This window comes from Ornithorhynchus anatinus, chromosome 1 (genome assembly GCF_004115215.2).
Source record: "Ornithorhynchus anatinus isolate Pmale09 chromosome 1, mOrnAna1.pri.v4, whole genome shotgun sequence".
NCBI classification, from domain to species: Eukaryota; Metazoa; Chordata; class Mammalia; order Monotremata; family Ornithorhynchidae; genus Ornithorhynchus; species Ornithorhynchus anatinus.
Window position 1 is genome coordinate 28,699,299 of NC_041728.1, and position 17,681 is coordinate 28,716,979.

Here is a 17,681-nt window from a genome sequence, read left to right on the forward strand (position 1 = left end):
TCCATCAATCAACCAATCAATCTTATTGATTCTATTTATCATGATGAAGTTGTCTTTCTTTGTCCATCTCCCCCGATTAGACTGTAAGCCCATCAATGGGCAGGGGACTGTCTCTGTTGCCCAATTGCCCATTCCAAGCGCTTAGTACAGTGTTCTGCACACAGTAAGCGCTCAATAAATACTATTGAATGAATGAATTTATTGACCAATCGCTCTGTGCAGGACCCCCCCCCCCCAATTCTCTCTCCCCCTGCTCTTCCCCTCCCCATAGCACTGTGCCTATTTGTATAATTTATTACTCTAGTTTGATAATGATGTGTATATCTCCATATATTATTTATTAATAATAGTAATAATGTTGGTATCTGTTAAGCGCTTACTATGTGCAGAGCCCTGTTCTAAGCGCTGGGGGAGATACAGGGTCATCAGGTTGTCCCACGTAGGGCTCACCGTCACAGCGTTTTAAGTGTTTTAAGTGCTCACTATGTGCCAAGCACTGTTGTCTTAAGCGCTTACTGGGTGCAGAGCACTGTACTCGGAGTCCCGTGGGGGGCAGGGATTGTCTCTGCGGCTGAATTGTTCTTGCCAAGCGCTTAGTACGGTGCTCTGCACCCAGTAAGCGCCCAATAAATAAAATGGAATAAATGAGTCGGAGGTTGGGAGATGATCCCCCGATTAGTGTTGCAAGGGAGCGGGCCGCACGAGGGGGCGGGGCCTAGAGGGGCGGGGCAAGATTAAGGGGCGTGGCCTAAAGTGACTGCGGCCTATAAGAGGCGCCCGGCTCCCAGGGGGCGGGGCTACAAAGGGCGTGGCCTATGGGAGGACCCCGTGGACCGGGGGCGTGGCTTATAGGAGGCGTCCGGCGCCCGGGGGGGCGTGGCCAGGAGGGGAGTGCCTAGGTTGGGGGGCGTGGCCTGAGGGGGCCTATAGGAGACGTTCGTCGCCCGGGGGCGTGGCCTCGTGGGGGCGCGGCCTCGTGAGGGTTTGGCCTATAGGAGGAGACCGGCGCCCGGGGGGCGTGGCCTAGAGTGATCGTGGCCTATAGGAGGCGTTGGGAGAATGGGGGCGTGGCCTGTCGGGGCGTTCCTTGCGCGGGGGGCGTGGCCTCCAGCCATCGTGGCCTATAGGAGGCGCACGGCGCCCAGGGGGCGTGGCTTCCAGTGATCGTGGCCTATAGGAGGCGTTGGGCGAACGTGGGCGTGGCCTGCAGGGGGCGTGGCTTGTCGGGGGCGTTCCTTGTGCGGGGGCGTGACCTCCAGCCATCGTGGCCTATAGGACGCGCCCGGGGTCCAGGGGGCGTGGCCTACTTTGGGCGTGGCCAATGGGTGTCCGGCGCCCAGGGGGCGTGGCTTACAGTGATCGTGGCCTATAGCGTGATTGGGGCGTGGTCTGTTGGGGGCGTGGCCTGGTTGGAACGTTCCTCCCGTGGGGGGCGTTCCTCGCGCGGGTGGGCGTGGCCTCCAACGCTCGTGGCCTACAGGAGGCGCCCGGCGGACAGGGGGCGTGGCCTTTCAACGGGCGTGGCCAATGGGAGGGATCCGTCGATCAGAGGCGTGGCCTGTCGGGGGCGTCTCTCGAGCGGGGGCGTGGCCCACAGCGGGCGTGGCCAATGGGAGGCGTCCAGGGGCCGGGGGCGTGTCCTGCCGGGGGCGTTCCTCGCGCGGGGGCGTGGCCTCCGGCCCTCGTAGCCTATAGGAGGCTCCCGACGTTCAGGAGGGCGTGTCCTGTTATGGGCGTGGCCAATAGGAGGTGTCCGGGGGCGGGGCCTGCCCGTGGCGTTCCTCGCGCGGGGGCGTGGCTTCCGGCCCTCGTGGCCTATAGGCGGCGCCCGACGTTCAGGAGGGCGTGTCCTGTTGTGGGCGTGGCCAATAGGAGGTGTCCGGGGGCGGGGCCTGCCAGGGGCGTTCCTCGCGCGGGGGCGTGGCTTCCGGCCCTCGTGGCCTATAGGAGGCGCCCGACGTTCAGGGGGCGTGTCCTGCGGTGGGCGTGGCCAATAGGAGACGTCCGGGGGCCGGGGGCGGGTCCTGCCGTGGGCGTTCCTCGCGCGGGGGCGTGGCTTCCGGCCCTCGTGGCCTATAGGAGGCGCCCGACGTTCAGGGGGCGTGTCCTGAGGTGGGCGTGGCCAATAGGAGGCGTCCGGGGGCGGGGCCTGCCAGGGGCGTTCCTCGCGCGGGGGGCGTGGCCTCCGGCCTCGTGGCCTATAGGAGGCACCCGACGTTCAGGGGGCGTGCCCTGCGGTGGGCGTGGCCAATAGGAGACGTCCGGGGGCCGGGGCCGGGTCCTGCCGGGGGCGTTCCTCGCGCGGGGGGCGTGGCCTCCCTCCGGCCCTCGTGGCCTATAGGAGGCGCCCGACGTCCGGGGGGCGTGTCCGGCAGGGGGCGTGTCCAATGGGAGGCGTCGGCGGGGCGGGGGGAGGAGGAATCAGGAAGCAACGACCGCAAGCGAGCGTCCAGAGAGGCCGTGCGGGCCGCCATGGCCGCCGGCTAACGACGCCCTGCCCCGTCCTCGCCTGCCTCCCTCCCTCCCTCCTCGCCTGGGCGGCGGCGGCGGCAGCATGAGGTCGGTGGTGGGCTTCCTCTCCCAGCGCTGCCTGCGGGGCGACCCCCTGCTGACCCAGGACTTCCAGCGCAGCCGCCTGCGGGGCTGCCGCAACCTCTACAAGAAGGACCTGCTGGGGCACTTCGGCTGCGTCAACGCCATCGAGTTCTCCAACAATGGGGGCCAGTGGCTGGTGTCGGGTAGGGGCTCGGCGTCCGCGGCCCCCCGGGGGCGGGCGGGCGTTCGGGGAGGGGAGGCCGAGCGCCGAGGCGCCCGTCCAACGGTTGACAGCTTCCCCCGCCGCCCCGGGCCCGGCCGGGGGGGGATCCCGAGGGCGGGCTCCGGCCCCGGCCTCCTCGCCCCGGCGGTTGGTGGAGCGGGGCGGGGGGCGGGGGGGATGGGGGGGGTCCCGGGGCGTGGGGGGGGGGGGGGGGAAACGGCGGAGGGGAGAGCGCGCCTGCGCAGTGCCGCCCCGCCGGGGGGCGGGGCCTCCGCGGGAGCACTTCCGGCCGCCCGCCCGCCTGTCAATCATCCCCGGGGAACGGGGGGGGGGGGGGCGGGGGGGGGGCGGCCTTCTCGGGTTTTGTGTGTGTGAGAGAGAGAGAGAGGATATGTGTGTGTGTGTGTGTACGTGTATGTGTGTGGATATGTGTGTTTGTGTGTGGATATGTGTGTGTGAGGGTGTGGATATGTGAGGATATGTGGGTTTGCGTGTGTGAGGATGTGTGTGTGTGTAAGGATGTGTGGGTGTGAAAGGATCTGTGGGTGTGTGGATATGTTGAGGGTGTGTGGATTTGAGGATATTCATTCAATAGTATTTATTGAGCGCTTACTATGTGCAGAGCACTGTACTAAGCGCTTGGGATGAACAAGTCGGCAAGGATATGTGTGGGTGAGGATGGGTGTGTGGGTGAGGATGGGTGTGGGTGTGGATGGGGGTGTGTGGATGTGTGTGTGAGGATGGGTGTGTGGATGGGTGTGTGCGTGTGTGTGGATGGGTGTGTGGATGGGTGGATGGGTGTGTGTGTGTGAGGATGGGTGTGTGGATGGGTGTGTGTGTGAGAGAGGGTGTGTGTGTGTGTGTGTGAGGATGTGTGTGTGCAAGCGAGGATATGTCGGCCGGAGAGCGCGAGCGGGGGGCTGGCGAGGCGGGAGAGCGGAGAGCGGGAGGGAGTTTCCGCTGGGGACGTGGAAGGAGACGGGCGACCGGATTCCCTGACCACCGCGCGCTGCCGGTCTAGAAGGGGTTTGCAGGCCTGCAAGGGGGCTGGCTCAGTAGTAATAATAATAATAATAATAATAGTAATAATACGGGCTGTGGAGTCAGAGGTCATGGGTTCGAATGCCGGCCCGGCCGCTCGTCGGCCGGGTGACTTCACTCCTCCGGGCCTCGGTTCCCCCGTCTGGATAATGGGGGTGAAGACTGGGAGCCCCCACGCGGGACCCCACCTGCGTCTCCCCCAGCGCCCAGAACGGCGCTCGGCACCTAGTCGGCGCTTAACCGGTACCGACGTTACTGTCGTCGTTATTCCCGATGGTGCTTAAATGATTATTCCTCAGCGCTCAGATGCCCCCGTCGGGAATCGTGATGCTGATGATGACGTCGGTACCGGTTAAGCGCCGACTAAGGTGCCGAGCGGCGCTCTGAGCGCTGAGGTAGATCGGGTTGTCCCGGGCTCCCGGTCTTCACCCCCATTTTACAGACGAGGTCACCGAGGCCCGGGAGAAGTGAAGGGACTGGCCCAGCGTCACCCAGCCGACGAGCGGCGCGGCCGGGATTAGAACCCACAACCCCGGCCTCCCGAGCTGTCGGCACCGAGCCCCGCCGCTCCTCACTAGTGACGCAAGTGGAGTGGGTGGAAGGAGGGACGGTCGGATGGATGGAAGCTCCTTACGCGCCGCGGCGCGGCTCGGTGGAAAGAGGACGGGCTTGGGGGGGGGGGGGCGGAGGTCACGGGTTCGAATCCCGGCTCTGCCACTCGGCGACTGTGGGCCGGTCCCTTCGCTTCTCCGGGCCTCAGTTCCCTCATCTGTCAAATGGGGACGAAGACCGGGAGCCTCACGCGGGACGACCCGATGACCCCGTAGCTCCGCCAGCGCCGAGAACGGGGCTCGGCACCGAGTAAGCGCTCAACAAATACCGACGTGATCGTCGCCGTGAGCCGCAGACCAACACGTCGACAACTCCAATGGTGGCGTGATCCTAGTAAGGCCGACTGCGCGATTTGCTCAACGTTTACTCTGGGTCGCAGGCAAAATGATCAAGTCACACTACTCTCCCAAGCGCTTAGTGCAGCGCTCTGCGCGCGGTAGGCGCTCAATAAACGTCACTGATTCCGGGAATATTGCGGAGGAAGGATCGGTCGAATTTGGGGACGGGCGAAAGGAGCTCATTATGATCTTCTGAGCACTTCGTAGTCATCCGCTCTCGTTTATCGCGCGCTTTCTGGGCGCAGAGCACGGTACTAAGCGCTCGGGAGAGGATCGTCCACAGTGAAGAGTGAGAAGCAGCGTGGCTCGGTGGAAAGAGCCCGGGCTTTGGAGTCAGAGGTCATGGGTTCGAATCCCCCGCTCGGCCGCTTGTCAGCTGGGTGACTTGGGGCAGGTGGCTCCTCGGCGCCTCGGTTCCCTCATCTGGAAAATGGGGATGAAGGCCGTGAGCCCCACGGGGGGACAACGTGGTGACCCTGGATCCACCCCAGCGCTTAGAACGGTGCTCGGCCCATAGTAAGCGCTTAACAAATACCAACGTTATTATTCCCTGCCTCCAAAGAGCTCACGGTCTAGAGGCGGGGAGACAGACGTCGACACAAATAAATAAGTGATCGTACGGGCTGTGGGGAGGGGGGAAGAGCAAAGGGAGCGAGTCGGGGGACGCGGCAGGGAGTGGGAGATGAGGAAAAAGGGGGCTTAATCTGGGAAGCCCTCTTGGAGGGGACGTGCCTTCCGTAAGGCTTTGACGTTACTAGAAATAAATACTAAATAATTATAGAATCAATACTCCTACTCCCTGCCCGAGGAGAGCGTATATTCCAGAGCGGGAGACAGACGTTATTAGAAATAAATACATCACTCTTACGGACTCTATCTAGACTCACAGTCCCTGCCCACGAGGAGCTTAGAGTCCAGAGCGGGGGACGGACCCGAATAGAAATCAGTACGTTATCCATGTGAACCTTTTGAGTTTGAGTTGTTGTTGTTGTCGTCTTTTACTTTTTGAGGTTGAGGGAAAGGCGGGTAGTAATAACGTGGGTATTTGTTAAGCGCTTACTATGGGCAGAGCACTGTTCTAAGCGCTGGGGTAGACCCAGGGTCATCAGGTGGTCCCACGTGGGGCTCGCGGTCTTCATCCCCATTTTCCAGATGAGGGAACCGAGGCCCAGAGAAGTGAAGTGACTCGCCCACGGTCACACAGCCGACAGGTGGCGGAGCCGGGATTCGAACTCGTGACCTCTGACTCCAAAGCCCGGGCTCTTTCCACTGAGCCGCGCTGCTCCTCCAATAATGTTGGTATTTGTTAAGCGCTCACTATGTGCAGAGCACCGTTCTCAGCGCTGGGGTAGACACAGAGGAATCAGGTTGTCCCACGTGGGGCTCACGGTCTTCATCCCCCATTGTACAGACGAGGGAACTGAGGCCCGGTGAAGTGACGTGCCCACGGTCACACAGCCGACAGGTGGCGGGGCCGGGATTCGAACCCGTGACCTCTGACTCCAAAGCCCGGGCTCTTTCCCCTGAGCGGAAGCAGCAAGCTGACCGACGGGTCCGGGGTTTTCAAGAGGTTAAATCGGGCTTCCCTGGGGGGCGGGGGGGGGGGGCGGGGGGGAGCGCCGCCGAACGACGGGGTGTGCGGGACGATACGCGAGATGGATCTATATCTGACGTTGGGGCGAGTTTCAAGTCGCGTGGGCGTCACCGGGAAAGTTTCCGATCCCATCTAATAAGGTTGGTATTTGTTGAGCGCTTACTCTGGGCAGAGCGCCGTTCTGAGCGCTGGGGTAGACACGAGGGAATCGGGTTGTCCCACGTGGGGCTCCCGGTCTTCATCCCCCATTTTCCAGATGAGGTCACTGAGGCCCAGAGAAGTGAAGTGACTTGCCCACAGTCACACAGCCGACGAGTGGCAGAGCCATCTCTGGACCCGAGCGAATATCTGTAATTTATCTATTTCTACGAATGCCCGTCTCCCTCCCCTCCCCTAGACTGAAAGCTCCTTGTGGCAGGGAATGCGTCCGTTTACTGTCGCGTCGAACTCTCTCCCGAGCACTGCGTACGGTGCTCTGCACACCGTAAGCGCTCAGTAAATACCATTGAGTCGAATGAATGAATGAATGAATGGCGTTGAATAGGAGTCCTTTGGTCTCTCTTGGTAATAATGTCGGTATTTGTTAAGCGCTTACCCTGTGCCGAGCACCGTTCTAAGCGCCGAGGGAGATACAGGGTCATCGGGTTGTCCCGCGTGAGGTTCACGGTTCATCCCCATTTTCCAGTTGAGGTAACTGAGGCCCAGAGAAGTGAAGTGACTTGCCCACAGTCACACAACTGACAAGTGGCAGAGCCAGGGTTCGAACCCATGACCTCTGACTCCCAAGCCCCGGGCTCTATCCACTGAGCCACGCTTCTGACCACCTTTATTTTCTCTTTTAAAATGGCTCTTGTTAAGCGCTTACTATGTGCCAGGCACCGCACTGAGGGCTGGGGGTAGATACAAACCGGTCAGATTGGACACTGTCCCTGTCCCACGTGGGGCTCCCAGTCTCAATCCCCATTTTACAGATGAGGGAACGGAGGCTCAGAGAGGTGATCGGAGGCTCAGAGGAGGGAACGGAGGCTCAGAGAGGTGAACGGAGGCTCAGAGAGGTGAACGGAGGCTCAGAGGAGGGAACGGAGGCTCAGAGAGGTGAACGGAGGCTCAGAGAGGTGAACGGAGGCTCAGAGGAGGGAACGGAGGCTCAGAGGAGGGAACGGAGGCTCAGAGGAGGGAACGGAGGCTCAGAGAGGTGAACGGAGGCTCAGAGAGGTGAACGGAGGCTCAGAGAGGTGAACGGAGGCTCAGAGAGGTGAACGGAGGCTCAGAGAGGTGAACGGAGGCTCAGAGGAGGGAATGGAGGCTCAGAGAGGTGAACGGAGGCTCAGAGAGGTGAACGGAGGCTCAGAGAGGTGAACGGAGGCTCAGAGGAGGGAACTGAGGCTCAGAGAGGTGAATGGAGGCTCAGAGAGGTGAACTGAGGCTCAGGTGAACTGAGGCTCAGAGGAGGGAACTGAGGCTCAGAGAGGTGAACGGAGGATCAGAGGAGGGAACGGAGGCTCAGGTGAACCGAGGCTCAGAGAGGTGAAGCGACTTGCCCAAGGTCACCCAGCGGCCAAGCGGCGGAGCCGGGATTGGAACCCAGGTTCATTCGTCGGCCCAGTCGTATTTACTGAGCGCTTCCTGGGGGCCAGACCCAGGCCCTCGTGAATCCCAGGCCCGTGCTCGGTCCACGAGGCCGCGCCGCTTCTCGGGCTGCCTCCAGATGACCCGGCTCCCGCTTCCCCGTGGCTCCGAGGCTTCTCCCCCCCTCCCCCCCGTTCTCTCCCTCTCACGGATTTCGTCTCTTCACTCGCTCCTCCCCAAGGTGACCTTCTCCCCCGCACCTCCTTCTCGGCGCCCGCTCGGCTCCCCCGACCCAGCTCGCCGTCCCTTCCCCCAGCTGCCCGGCTCGGTGGAGGGAGCCCGGGCTTGGGAGTCCGAGGTCGTGGGTTCGAATCCCGCCTCCGCCGCCTGTCAGCTGTGTGACTTTGGGCAAGTCACTTGCCTTCTCTGGGCCTCAGTGACCTCCTCTGTAAAATGGGGAGGAAGACTGTGAGCCCCACGTGGGACAGCCTGATGGCCTTGGATCTACCCCAGCGCTTAGAACAGCGCTTGGCGCATAGTAGGTGCTTAACAAATGCCGTTATTATTATTATTATTATCTTCCAGACCCCAGCTCTCTCCTTCTTTAAAAACCCCCCGAAAAGCCCACCTCCTCCGGGAAGCCTGGACCAATTCATCCCCAATTGATTCTCAGTTAACTGAGACGCAGCGTGGCCTAATGGATAGGGCACGAACCTGGGAGGCGGAAGGACCTGGGTTCTGATCCCGGCTCTACCGCTTGTCTGCCGTGTGGGCTTGGGCAAGTCGCTTCACTCCCCTGGGCCTCAGTTCCCTGATCTATAACACGGAGTCCCATACATAACAATAATAATAATAAATAATGTTGGTATTTGTTGAGCGCTTACTATGTGCCGAGCACTGTTCTGAGCGCTGGGATAGATACAAGGTTATTAGGTTGTCCCACTTGGGGCTCACAGTCTCGATGCCCGTTTTTACAGATGAGGGGACTGAGGCCCGGAGAAGTGCCCAAAGTCGCACAGCTGACAGGTGGCGGAGGCGGGATTAGAACCCATGGCCTCTGACTCCCAACCCCGGACCCTTCCCACTAAGCCACGCTGCTTCTCGGTGCGTGCGTTGGTTCCGTCATCGTTACTGAGCACTTACTGTGTGCAGAGCACTGTACCGAGCCCTTGGGAGAGTACAACCCAACAGGACCGTCGGCCTTAATGCGGGACGCGGGTGGGTCCCAACGGATCAACTTGGATCTACCCCAGCGCTTAGCACAGGGCCTGGCACGTAGTAAGCGCTTAACGAAGGCCATAAAAAAAAGAGTAAATAAAAAAATAAGTTTCCAGCGGCGCAGTCGTGTTCACCCGACCCATCCACCCGTAGCACCTGGGGGTTTTCTCCCCCTCCTCCCCACCGGCGTCAAAATGTCTCTGTTTCGTTTTCATGTCGACATCCAGTTATTTGTTTAATTGTGCCGCTTCCTCCCTTATCCTGGTTCTTCCTCTGGCTTTCGCTCCCAATAAATCTTGGTTAGACTATCAGCTCCCTGAGGGCCGGAACAAGTATCTTGCTGGTGTTCTGCTCTCCCGAGTGTTCAGCTCAGTGTCGAGCCGTCTAAATAGCCATCGATCACCGGGTGGAGAAAATGAGCTTCGAAAGACCCATCGAACCGCGGTATTTTACGTCCCTGACTTGGACCGTCACCCCTTTTTCTTTCATTCATTCATTCAGTCGTATTTACCGAGCGCCTACTGTGTGCAGAGCACTGTACTAAGCGCCTGGAAAGTACAGTCGAGCAACAGAGACATTAATAATTTTGGTATGCGTTAAGCGCTTACCGCGTTCTAAGCGCTGGGGTAGATCCAGGGTCATCAGGCCGTCCCACGGGAGGCTCACGGTTAATCCCCGTTTTACAGATGAGGGAACCGAGGCCCAGAGAAGTGAAGTGGCTTGCCCACAGTTGGCAAGCGGCGGAGCCGGGTTTCGAACCCGTGACCTCCGACTCCCAAGCCCGGGCTCTCTTTCCACCGAGCCACGCTGCTTCTCTGTGTGCAGAGCACTGTACTGAGCGCTTGGAAAGTACAGTTCCGCAACAGACAGAGACACTCCCTACCCAGCTACGGGCTCACAGTCTAGAAGGGGGGCGACGGACAACAGAACAGGTACAAGTGAACAGATCATAGATATAAAATAGATATATACACGTAAGGGCTGTGGGGCGGGGAGGGGGGTAGAGCAGAAGGAGGGAGTCGGGGCGGTGGGGAGGGGAGGAGGAGCGGAGGAAAAGGGAGGCTCAGTCTGGGAAGGCCTCCCGGAGGAGGTGAGCTCTCAGTAGGGTTTTGAAGAGGGGAAGAGAATGAGTTTGGCGGAGGCGAGGAGGGACCGCGGGAGGACGCGGGCCGGGGGTCGACGGCGGGACGGGCCAGACCGGGGGACGGCGAGGAGGTGGGCGTGCGGGGTGGGATGGAGAAGGAGAGACGGGAGGTGGGAGGGGGCGAGGGGAGGGACAGCTTTGCAGCCAAGAGGGAGGAATTTTTGCTTCCTATGAAAGTTGATAGGCAACCCCTGGAGACTTGTGAAGGCGGGGGGGGGGGGGGGGGCGGTGACCTGCCCAGGCATTTCGAGCGCGGAGCACCGTCCTAAATAAGTGCTCGGGAAAGTAGAACGCAACGGAACTGGTGGATGCGTCCCTGCCCACGGGGAACTTACTAGAGGGGGAGGCAGACGTGAAGAGAGATTGCGGATCCGTGAACAAGCGCTGAGGGATTTGAGGGTGGGTGTTGCCGCACGGAGCCCAAACTTCTCACTCTGGGCTTCAAGGCTGTCCATCCCCTTGCCCCCCCTACCTCTCCTCCCTTCTCTCTTCCTACCGCCCGCCCCGCCCGCCCCGCTCCTCCGCCGCCCTCCTCCTCGCCGTCCCCCGTTCTCGCCCGTCCCGCCGTCGACCCCCGGGCCGCGTCCTCCCCCCGCGGTCCCGGAACGCCCTCCCTCCTCACCTCCGCCAAACCGATTCTCTTCCCCTCTTCAAAACCCTACTTAAAACTCACCTCCTCCAGGAGGCCTTCCCGCACTGAGCTTCCCCTTTTCCCTCTGCTCCCTCTCTGCCCCCCCTTCACCTCCCCTCAGCTAAGCCCCCTTTTCCCCCCTTTCCCTCTGCTCCTCCCCCTCAGCACTGTGCTCCTTTGTCTGTATTTTTATTACCCTATTTATTTTGTTAATGAGGTGCACATCCCCTTGATTCTGTTTCTCGTGATGATGTGGCCTTGTTTCTGTCCGTCCGTCTCCCCCGATTAGACCGTGAGCCCGTCTTTGGGCAGGGACGGTCTCTACCTGTGGCCGAATTGTCCATTCCGAGCGCTCAGTCCAGTGCTCTGCCCATAGTAAGCGCTCAATAGATACCATTGAATGAACACCAAGCGTTTCACAGGGCAAAGGTGTGAGCGCCAGGGCAGCGCAGAAGGGAAAGGGAGTCGGGGAATTGAGGGTTTAGTCGGGGACGGCCTCTTGGAGGAGATGCGATTTTAATAAGGGCTGGAAGGTGGGGAGAGGGTTGGTCTGTTGGCTGTAGAGGGGGAGGGAATTCCAGGCTAAGGGGAGGATTTCAGCGTGGCTCAGTGGAACGAGCCCGGGCTTGGGAGTCAGAGGTCATGGGTTCGAATCCCGGCTCCGCCACTTGTCAGCTGGGGGACTGTGGGCAAGTCACTTCCCTTCTCTGGGCCTCAGTTCCCTCATCTAGAAAATGGGGATGAAGACTGGGAGCCTCACGTGGGACAACCCGATGACCCTGTAGCCACCCCAGCGCTTAGAACAGTGCTCTGCACAGAGTAAGCGCTTAACAAACACCAACGTCATTATTTGGGCGAGGGGTCGGTCAGATGGAGGTTGGCATCGGAGGAGCACAGAGGGAGAGCAGCGAGGTGCGGTGGAAGGGGGCGAGGGGATGGAGCGCTTCAGAATCAGTGGTGAAGAGCTGCTGAGCTCCCTGCCTTTTGCCTCTCCCCACCTCAGTCCCTACTTCGCTCTGCTGCCCGGATCAAGCACCGTGGCTCAGTGGAACGAGCCCGGGCTTGGGAGTCGGAGGTCACGGGTTCGAATGCCGGCTCCGCCGCCCGTCAGCTGTGTGACCGCGGGCAAGTCACGTCACTTCTCTGGGCCTCGGTTGCCTCATCTGACGATGGGGATGAAGACCGTGAGCCCCACGTGGGACAACCTGACGACCCTGTATCTCCCCCAGCGCTTAGAGCAGTGCTCTGAACAGAGTAAGCACTTAGAAATACCAACATTATTATTATTATTACGAAAACGCTCAGGACATCTCATCCCGCTCCTCAGAAAAGTCCAGCGGTTGCCCATCCACCTCCGCGTCGAAGAAAAACTCCTCCCCGTTGGCTTGACCCCCTCTTACCTCACCTCGCCTCCCTCCTCCTGCAACCCAGCCCGCACACGTGGCTCCTTCGGGGCTAACCTTCTCACTCCCCCTCCATCTCACGTCCGTCCCACGTCCCGCCTCTGGCCCGGAACGCCCTCCCTCCTCAGATGCGACGGACATTTCCTCTCCCCCTCTTCAGAGCCTCCTCCCAGAAGCCTTCCCGGATTAAACCCCACCTTTCCAGCCCCTTCTGCGTCGCCCTGACTTGCTCCCTCCGCTCTCCTCCCCCCGGCTCCCAGCCCCGCGGCACTTAATTCCGTATCCGTCGTTTATTTATTCATATTGATGTCCGTCTCCGCTCCTCTAGCTCACTGTGGCAGGGAACGTATGTGTGTGTTGTTGTATTTTCCTCTCCCAAGCGCTTAGTACGGCGCTCAATAAATACGATCGAATGAATCAATGAACGAGGAGGTGGGTGGGCAACCGCTGGAGGTCCGCGGGGAGCAGTGGACTGGAATGAGTGTTTATTTTGAGTGACAAGACCCCAGCACACGGATTTTTAAGCGGGACGTTCTGTTTTGACGCGGTAGGAGAGGTCGGGATCTCGCTGCAGCCTAGAATCCCAAGGGAACGTCTCAACGAGAATTTTTTCACCTCATCAAACTGTAGCCCGGGTGAGGAGAGGGACTCCAGTCTGTAAGCTGCTCCTTGTGGGCAGGGGGGACGCGTCCGCTGCCAACCCTGCTGTATTATCCCCTCCCGAGCGCTTAGTACCGTGCTCCGCACGCGGCAAACGCTCAATCAGTAGCGTGGAGGATAACTCCACCTCTGTTCTCTGGTTTTTTCCTCTCCCTCTAGACGCTAAGCTTCCTGTGGGCGGGTATTGAATTCTCCCAACTGCTTGCTCTTCATTCAGTCGTATTTATTGAGCCCTTACTATGTGCAGAGCACTTGGAAATTACAAAACAGCAATAGAGAGAGAATCCCTGCCCCAAGAAGACTTACTACACTGGCACCATTGTGGATATTTATTGAGCGCTTGCTGTGTGTGGAGCACTGTAGTAAGTCTTCTTGGGGCAGGGATTCTCTCTCTATTGCTGTTTTGTAATTTCCAAGTGCTCTGCACATAGTAAGCGCTCAATAAATATCCACAGTGATGCCACCTTTTTTTTTTTTTTCTGAATTTTCTCTCCCTCTTGACTGTCAGCTTGCTGTGGGCAGGGAACGTCTACCAGCTGTGTTGTACTCTCCCAAGTGCTTAATACCGTGCTCTGCACGCTGCAAGCGCTCAGTAAATTCTGTCGATGACGACTCTGCCTTTTTTCTCCGAGTTTACTCCCTCTCTAGACTGTAAGCTCATGGCGGGCAGGAGACGTGTCTACCAACTCGGCCACACTGTTGTCTCCCAGCCGCCCAGTACAGTGCCCTGCCCACAGTAATTGCTCAATAAATACCTTTGGTGGTTTGATCGACTTCACTCTTACTCTGCGACTTTAAGCAGGTCACTCGGCATTTTCATTACGGGCAGGGAACGGGTCTGCTAATTCTGTTGTACTCACCCAAGCGCTTAGTCCAGTGCTCTGCACACTGTAAGCGCTCATTCGAAACCACTGGTTGTTTAACTTCGCTCTTACTCTGCGATTTTAGGCAAGTCACTTGGCATTTTCGTTACGGGCAGGGAACGGGTCTGCCAATTCTGTTGTACTTTCCCAAACGCTTAGTCCAGCACTCAGCCAAAACTACTGGTCGTTTAACTTCACTCTTACTCTGCGATTTTAGGCAAGTCACTTGACATTTTCGTTACGGGCAGGGAGCGTGTCCGCTAATTCATTTGTATTGTACTCTCCCAAGCGCTTAGTGTAACGCTCTGCACACAGAAAATGCACAATAATGGATTTATTGATCCCTTTTTCCAATCTGCACCCTGGATGTTGGAAGGAGAGCCGTCCGCAAAATACTCCGGGGTCCCTTACTGAACACCCGCTGGGTGTTAGCCAGAAAGAAACCAAAAGGGTCCCCATCAGGTGAAAAATATTTAGTATTTAAAATGCCTTTTAGAGTACATTTAACCCCGGCGTGTCCTCAGCGGGTTCTGGTAACGCAGCCTTTATTTGCGGTAACTTCTTTCCGCCCGGGTACTTTCCACGGGCGCGCCTTTCCATTTATGGGCGAGTTACGCCGGTGTTGGTGTCTACGCCAGGAAACGGGTGGCCGTATCTGGGAAGCTGCAGTGTAGAAAAATCACGCCCGTCACCTACCCGTAGCCTAACGCCGGTGGCTTTTGGCTGGAGGTGAAACTTCCTCCACAGCACGTGACTCCGTCCGTCAAGTCACTGCCCCAAGTTTGTTTTTATCGTTCGATCACTCAGTGGTATCTGTTGAGCCCTTACTGTGTGCAGAGCACTGTACTGAGCGCTTGGGAGAGGACTGCGAGCCCGTGGTTGGGTAGGGATTGTCTCTCTCTGTTGCCGAATGGTACCTGCCAAGCGCTCAGTACAGTGCTCTGTACACTTTAAGTGCTCAATAAGTACGATTGAATGAATGAACAATAATAAGGCAGATTCTTGTCTACCTTCCCTGCCCTTAAAGAGTTTATAGTCTAGGGGGGAAGTTTTTTTTAATCGCTTAGTGTCTCCGTTTTGATTTTTTTATTTAAGCTCTTAGTATGTGCCAGGCACTGTTCATTCGTTCGATAGTATTTATTGAGCGCTTCCTATGTGCAGAGCACTGTACCGAGCGCTTGGAATGAACAAGTCGGCAACAGATAGAGACGGTCCCTGCCGTTTGACGGGTTTACAGCGTCGGGGTGGATTCAGGGTAGAGTTGGACGCGGTCCCGGTCCCACATAGAGCTCACGGTCTTAGTCCCCATTTTACGTCTGAGGTAGCTGTGGCGCGGAGGAGTGAAGTGACGTGCCCAAGGTCGCCCAGCAGACACGTGGCAGAGGCGGGATTAGAACCCGGGTCCTTCCGACTCCCAGGCCCGGGCTCTAGCCACTAGGCCACGCTGCTTCTACCCTGTTCTGTGTTGGAAATTTAAGTTCAATCGTCTCTTTCTTTAGACTGTGAGGCTTTGGAGGGCAGGGCCCATTTTTTAAAACTTCCGTTTGCTTTAGCGCCTAGTATAGTGCCGGGCGCATGATTGTTAATGAGGTGTCCGTCCCCTTGATTCTATTTATCGTGATTATGTGGTCTTGTTTTTGTCCGTCTGTCTCCCCCGATTAGACCGTGAGCCCGTCACCGGGCAGAGATTCCCTATCTGTTGCCGAATCGTACGTTCCAAGCGCTTCGTCCAGTGCTCCGCACGTAGTAAGCGCTCGATACATACTTTTGAATGAATGAATAACGGGGGCCCAGTAAATGCCGTTGAGGACGGTCGGACGTGGCTGTAACGGGCCCGTTGGTGACCGCTAGACTTTAAGCCCCTTGCGGGCAGGAAACGGGCCCGCCGACTCCGTTCTACCGTCCTCTCCCCCCGCGCTTAGCACAGTGCTCTGCGCACAGTAATTACTCAACAAGTACGATCGACTGAGGGCCGGGCCGCCAAGCGTGTAGTAGACGCGGATAGGGGAAATAAAGGCCTCAGTTACAGTAACAGTCCCGATGGAATCGACCGAACCCCCGCCGAGTGCCAGGCGCCGTACTCCACGCCTGGGGAAAAATATAACAGTCAGTCATATTGATTGAGCGCTGTGTGCGGAGCACTGTGCCGAGCGCTGGGATGCAACAATAAACGGACCCATTCCCTGCCACGAGGAGCTTACGGTCTAGAGGGAGAAACGCCAGCCCCGGGTTCCCCGCCCAGAAGGAGCCCTTAATCCGAGAGGGGAAGGGAGACGCCAGAGTCTCTTCGGGCGACGACGGCCCTCGGAAGGACGAGGACCGGGCTGAGGAGCCGGATGAAATTCGAGAATAAACAACCGAACCTATATATACCCACTCCGACGCCCATCGGGGGTATAAATAAATGAGGGCTAGAGGCGACGGTTGGGCGTGATTCCGGGGAGGGCTGGCGGCGGGAGGGTTTTTCACGAATAAGAATAATAATGATGGTATTTAAGGGCTTAACTCTGTGCCGGGGACCGTACTAAGCGCTGGGGGGGATACAAGCAGACTGACTTGGACACGGTCCCCGTCCCACGTGAGGCTCACAGGCTCAATCCCCATTTTTCAGTGGAAAGAGCCCGGGCTTGGGAGTCAGAGGTCACGGGTTCGAATTCCGGCTCTGCCACTTGTCAGCCGGGTGACTGTGGGCGAGTCACTTCACTTCTCTGGGCCTCAGTTCCCTCCTCTGGAAAATGGGGAATTAAGACGGGGAGCCTCACGTGGGACAACCCGATTCCCCTGTGTCTACCCCAGCGCTTAGAACAGTGCTCTGCACATAGTAAGCGCTTAACAAACACCAACATTATTACCCCAGGCTGCCTCTACATGTCTTTAGGTGGGATTTCGGGGGAGAGGGAGGACCGGGAGGGAGTCCCCGGGGGAGTCGGGGAAGAGCGTGAGCAAGAAATCCGATCCGAAAAACGGCGGAAGCTGACGGAGACCATAATCTTCCTCTAGACCGTCAGCCGGTTGCGGGCAGGGAACGTGTCCGCCGTCTCTGTTACAGTGGAGTAAATCGACGGTATCGATTGAGCGCTTATTGGGTGCCGGCCACTGTACTGAGTGCTTGAGCGACTACACTCCATGAGAGTTGGACTCTCCCAGGGGCTTCGTAGAGTCCTCCCTTTAGACTGTCAGCTCATTGTGAGTAAGGGATGTGTCGTATTCAGTCGTATTTATTGAGCGCTTACTATGCGCACAGCACTGTCCTAAGCTCTTGAAATGTACAATTCAGCAACAGAGGGAGACCTTGTGGTGGTGTCCTCTCCCAAGCGCTTAGTACAGGGCTCTGCACACAAGGCTCAATAAATCCGATCGACTCCACACAGAGTAAGCGCTCAGTAAATAGCCGCACGGCCTAGTGGCTACAGCCCGGGCCCGGGAGTCTGAAGGTCGTGGCTTCTAAGCCCGGCTCCGCCGCTTGTCTGCTGCGTGACCGCGGGTGAGTCGCTTTACTTCTCTGTGCCTCAGTGACCTCATCTGCGAAATGGGGATGGAGACTGTGAGCTCCACCTGGGGCAGGGACCGTGTCCAACTCGATTTGCTTGTATCCACCCCAGTACAGCGCCTAGACTGTAGCAAGCGCTTAACAAACACAATTATTATTATTATTACAGTAGAAAAGGGTGGTGTCTTCCCAGGGGCTTAGTAGAGCCCTCCCTTTAAACTGTGAGTTTGTTGTTTGTTGGGAAGCAGCGTGGCTCAGTGGAAAGAGCCCGGGCTTCGGAGTCAGAGGTCATGAGTTCGACTCCCGGCTCTGCCGCTTGTCAGCTGTGTGACTGTGGGCGAGTCACTTCACTTCTCTGGG

The 17,681-nt window shown here is 58.4% G+C and overlaps 1 protein-coding gene across 5 annotated transcripts in view; it reads left to right on the plus strand.

The window, feature by feature from the left end:
- The first annotated feature begins 2,404 nt into the window (after positions 1-2,404).
- DCAF5 (DDB1 and CUL4 associated factor 5) overlaps positions 2,405-17,681 on the plus strand; it is an 88,557-nt gene continuing 73,280 nt past the window's right edge. For 3 of the 5 annotated variants that reach the window (XM_029065682.1, XM_029065692.1, XM_029065702.1), the window contains exon 1: positions 2,405-2,738. In XM_029065682.1, the coding sequence (XP_028921515.1) occupies positions 2,555-2,738 (184 nt within the window). In that variant the 5' untranslated portion in view covers positions 2,405-2,554. Of the gene's footprint in view, positions 2,739-4,611; positions 4,745-17,681 lie in introns of those variants that run through there. The other 2 variants (XM_029065667.1, XM_029065674.1) reach the window with 2 other exon arrangements.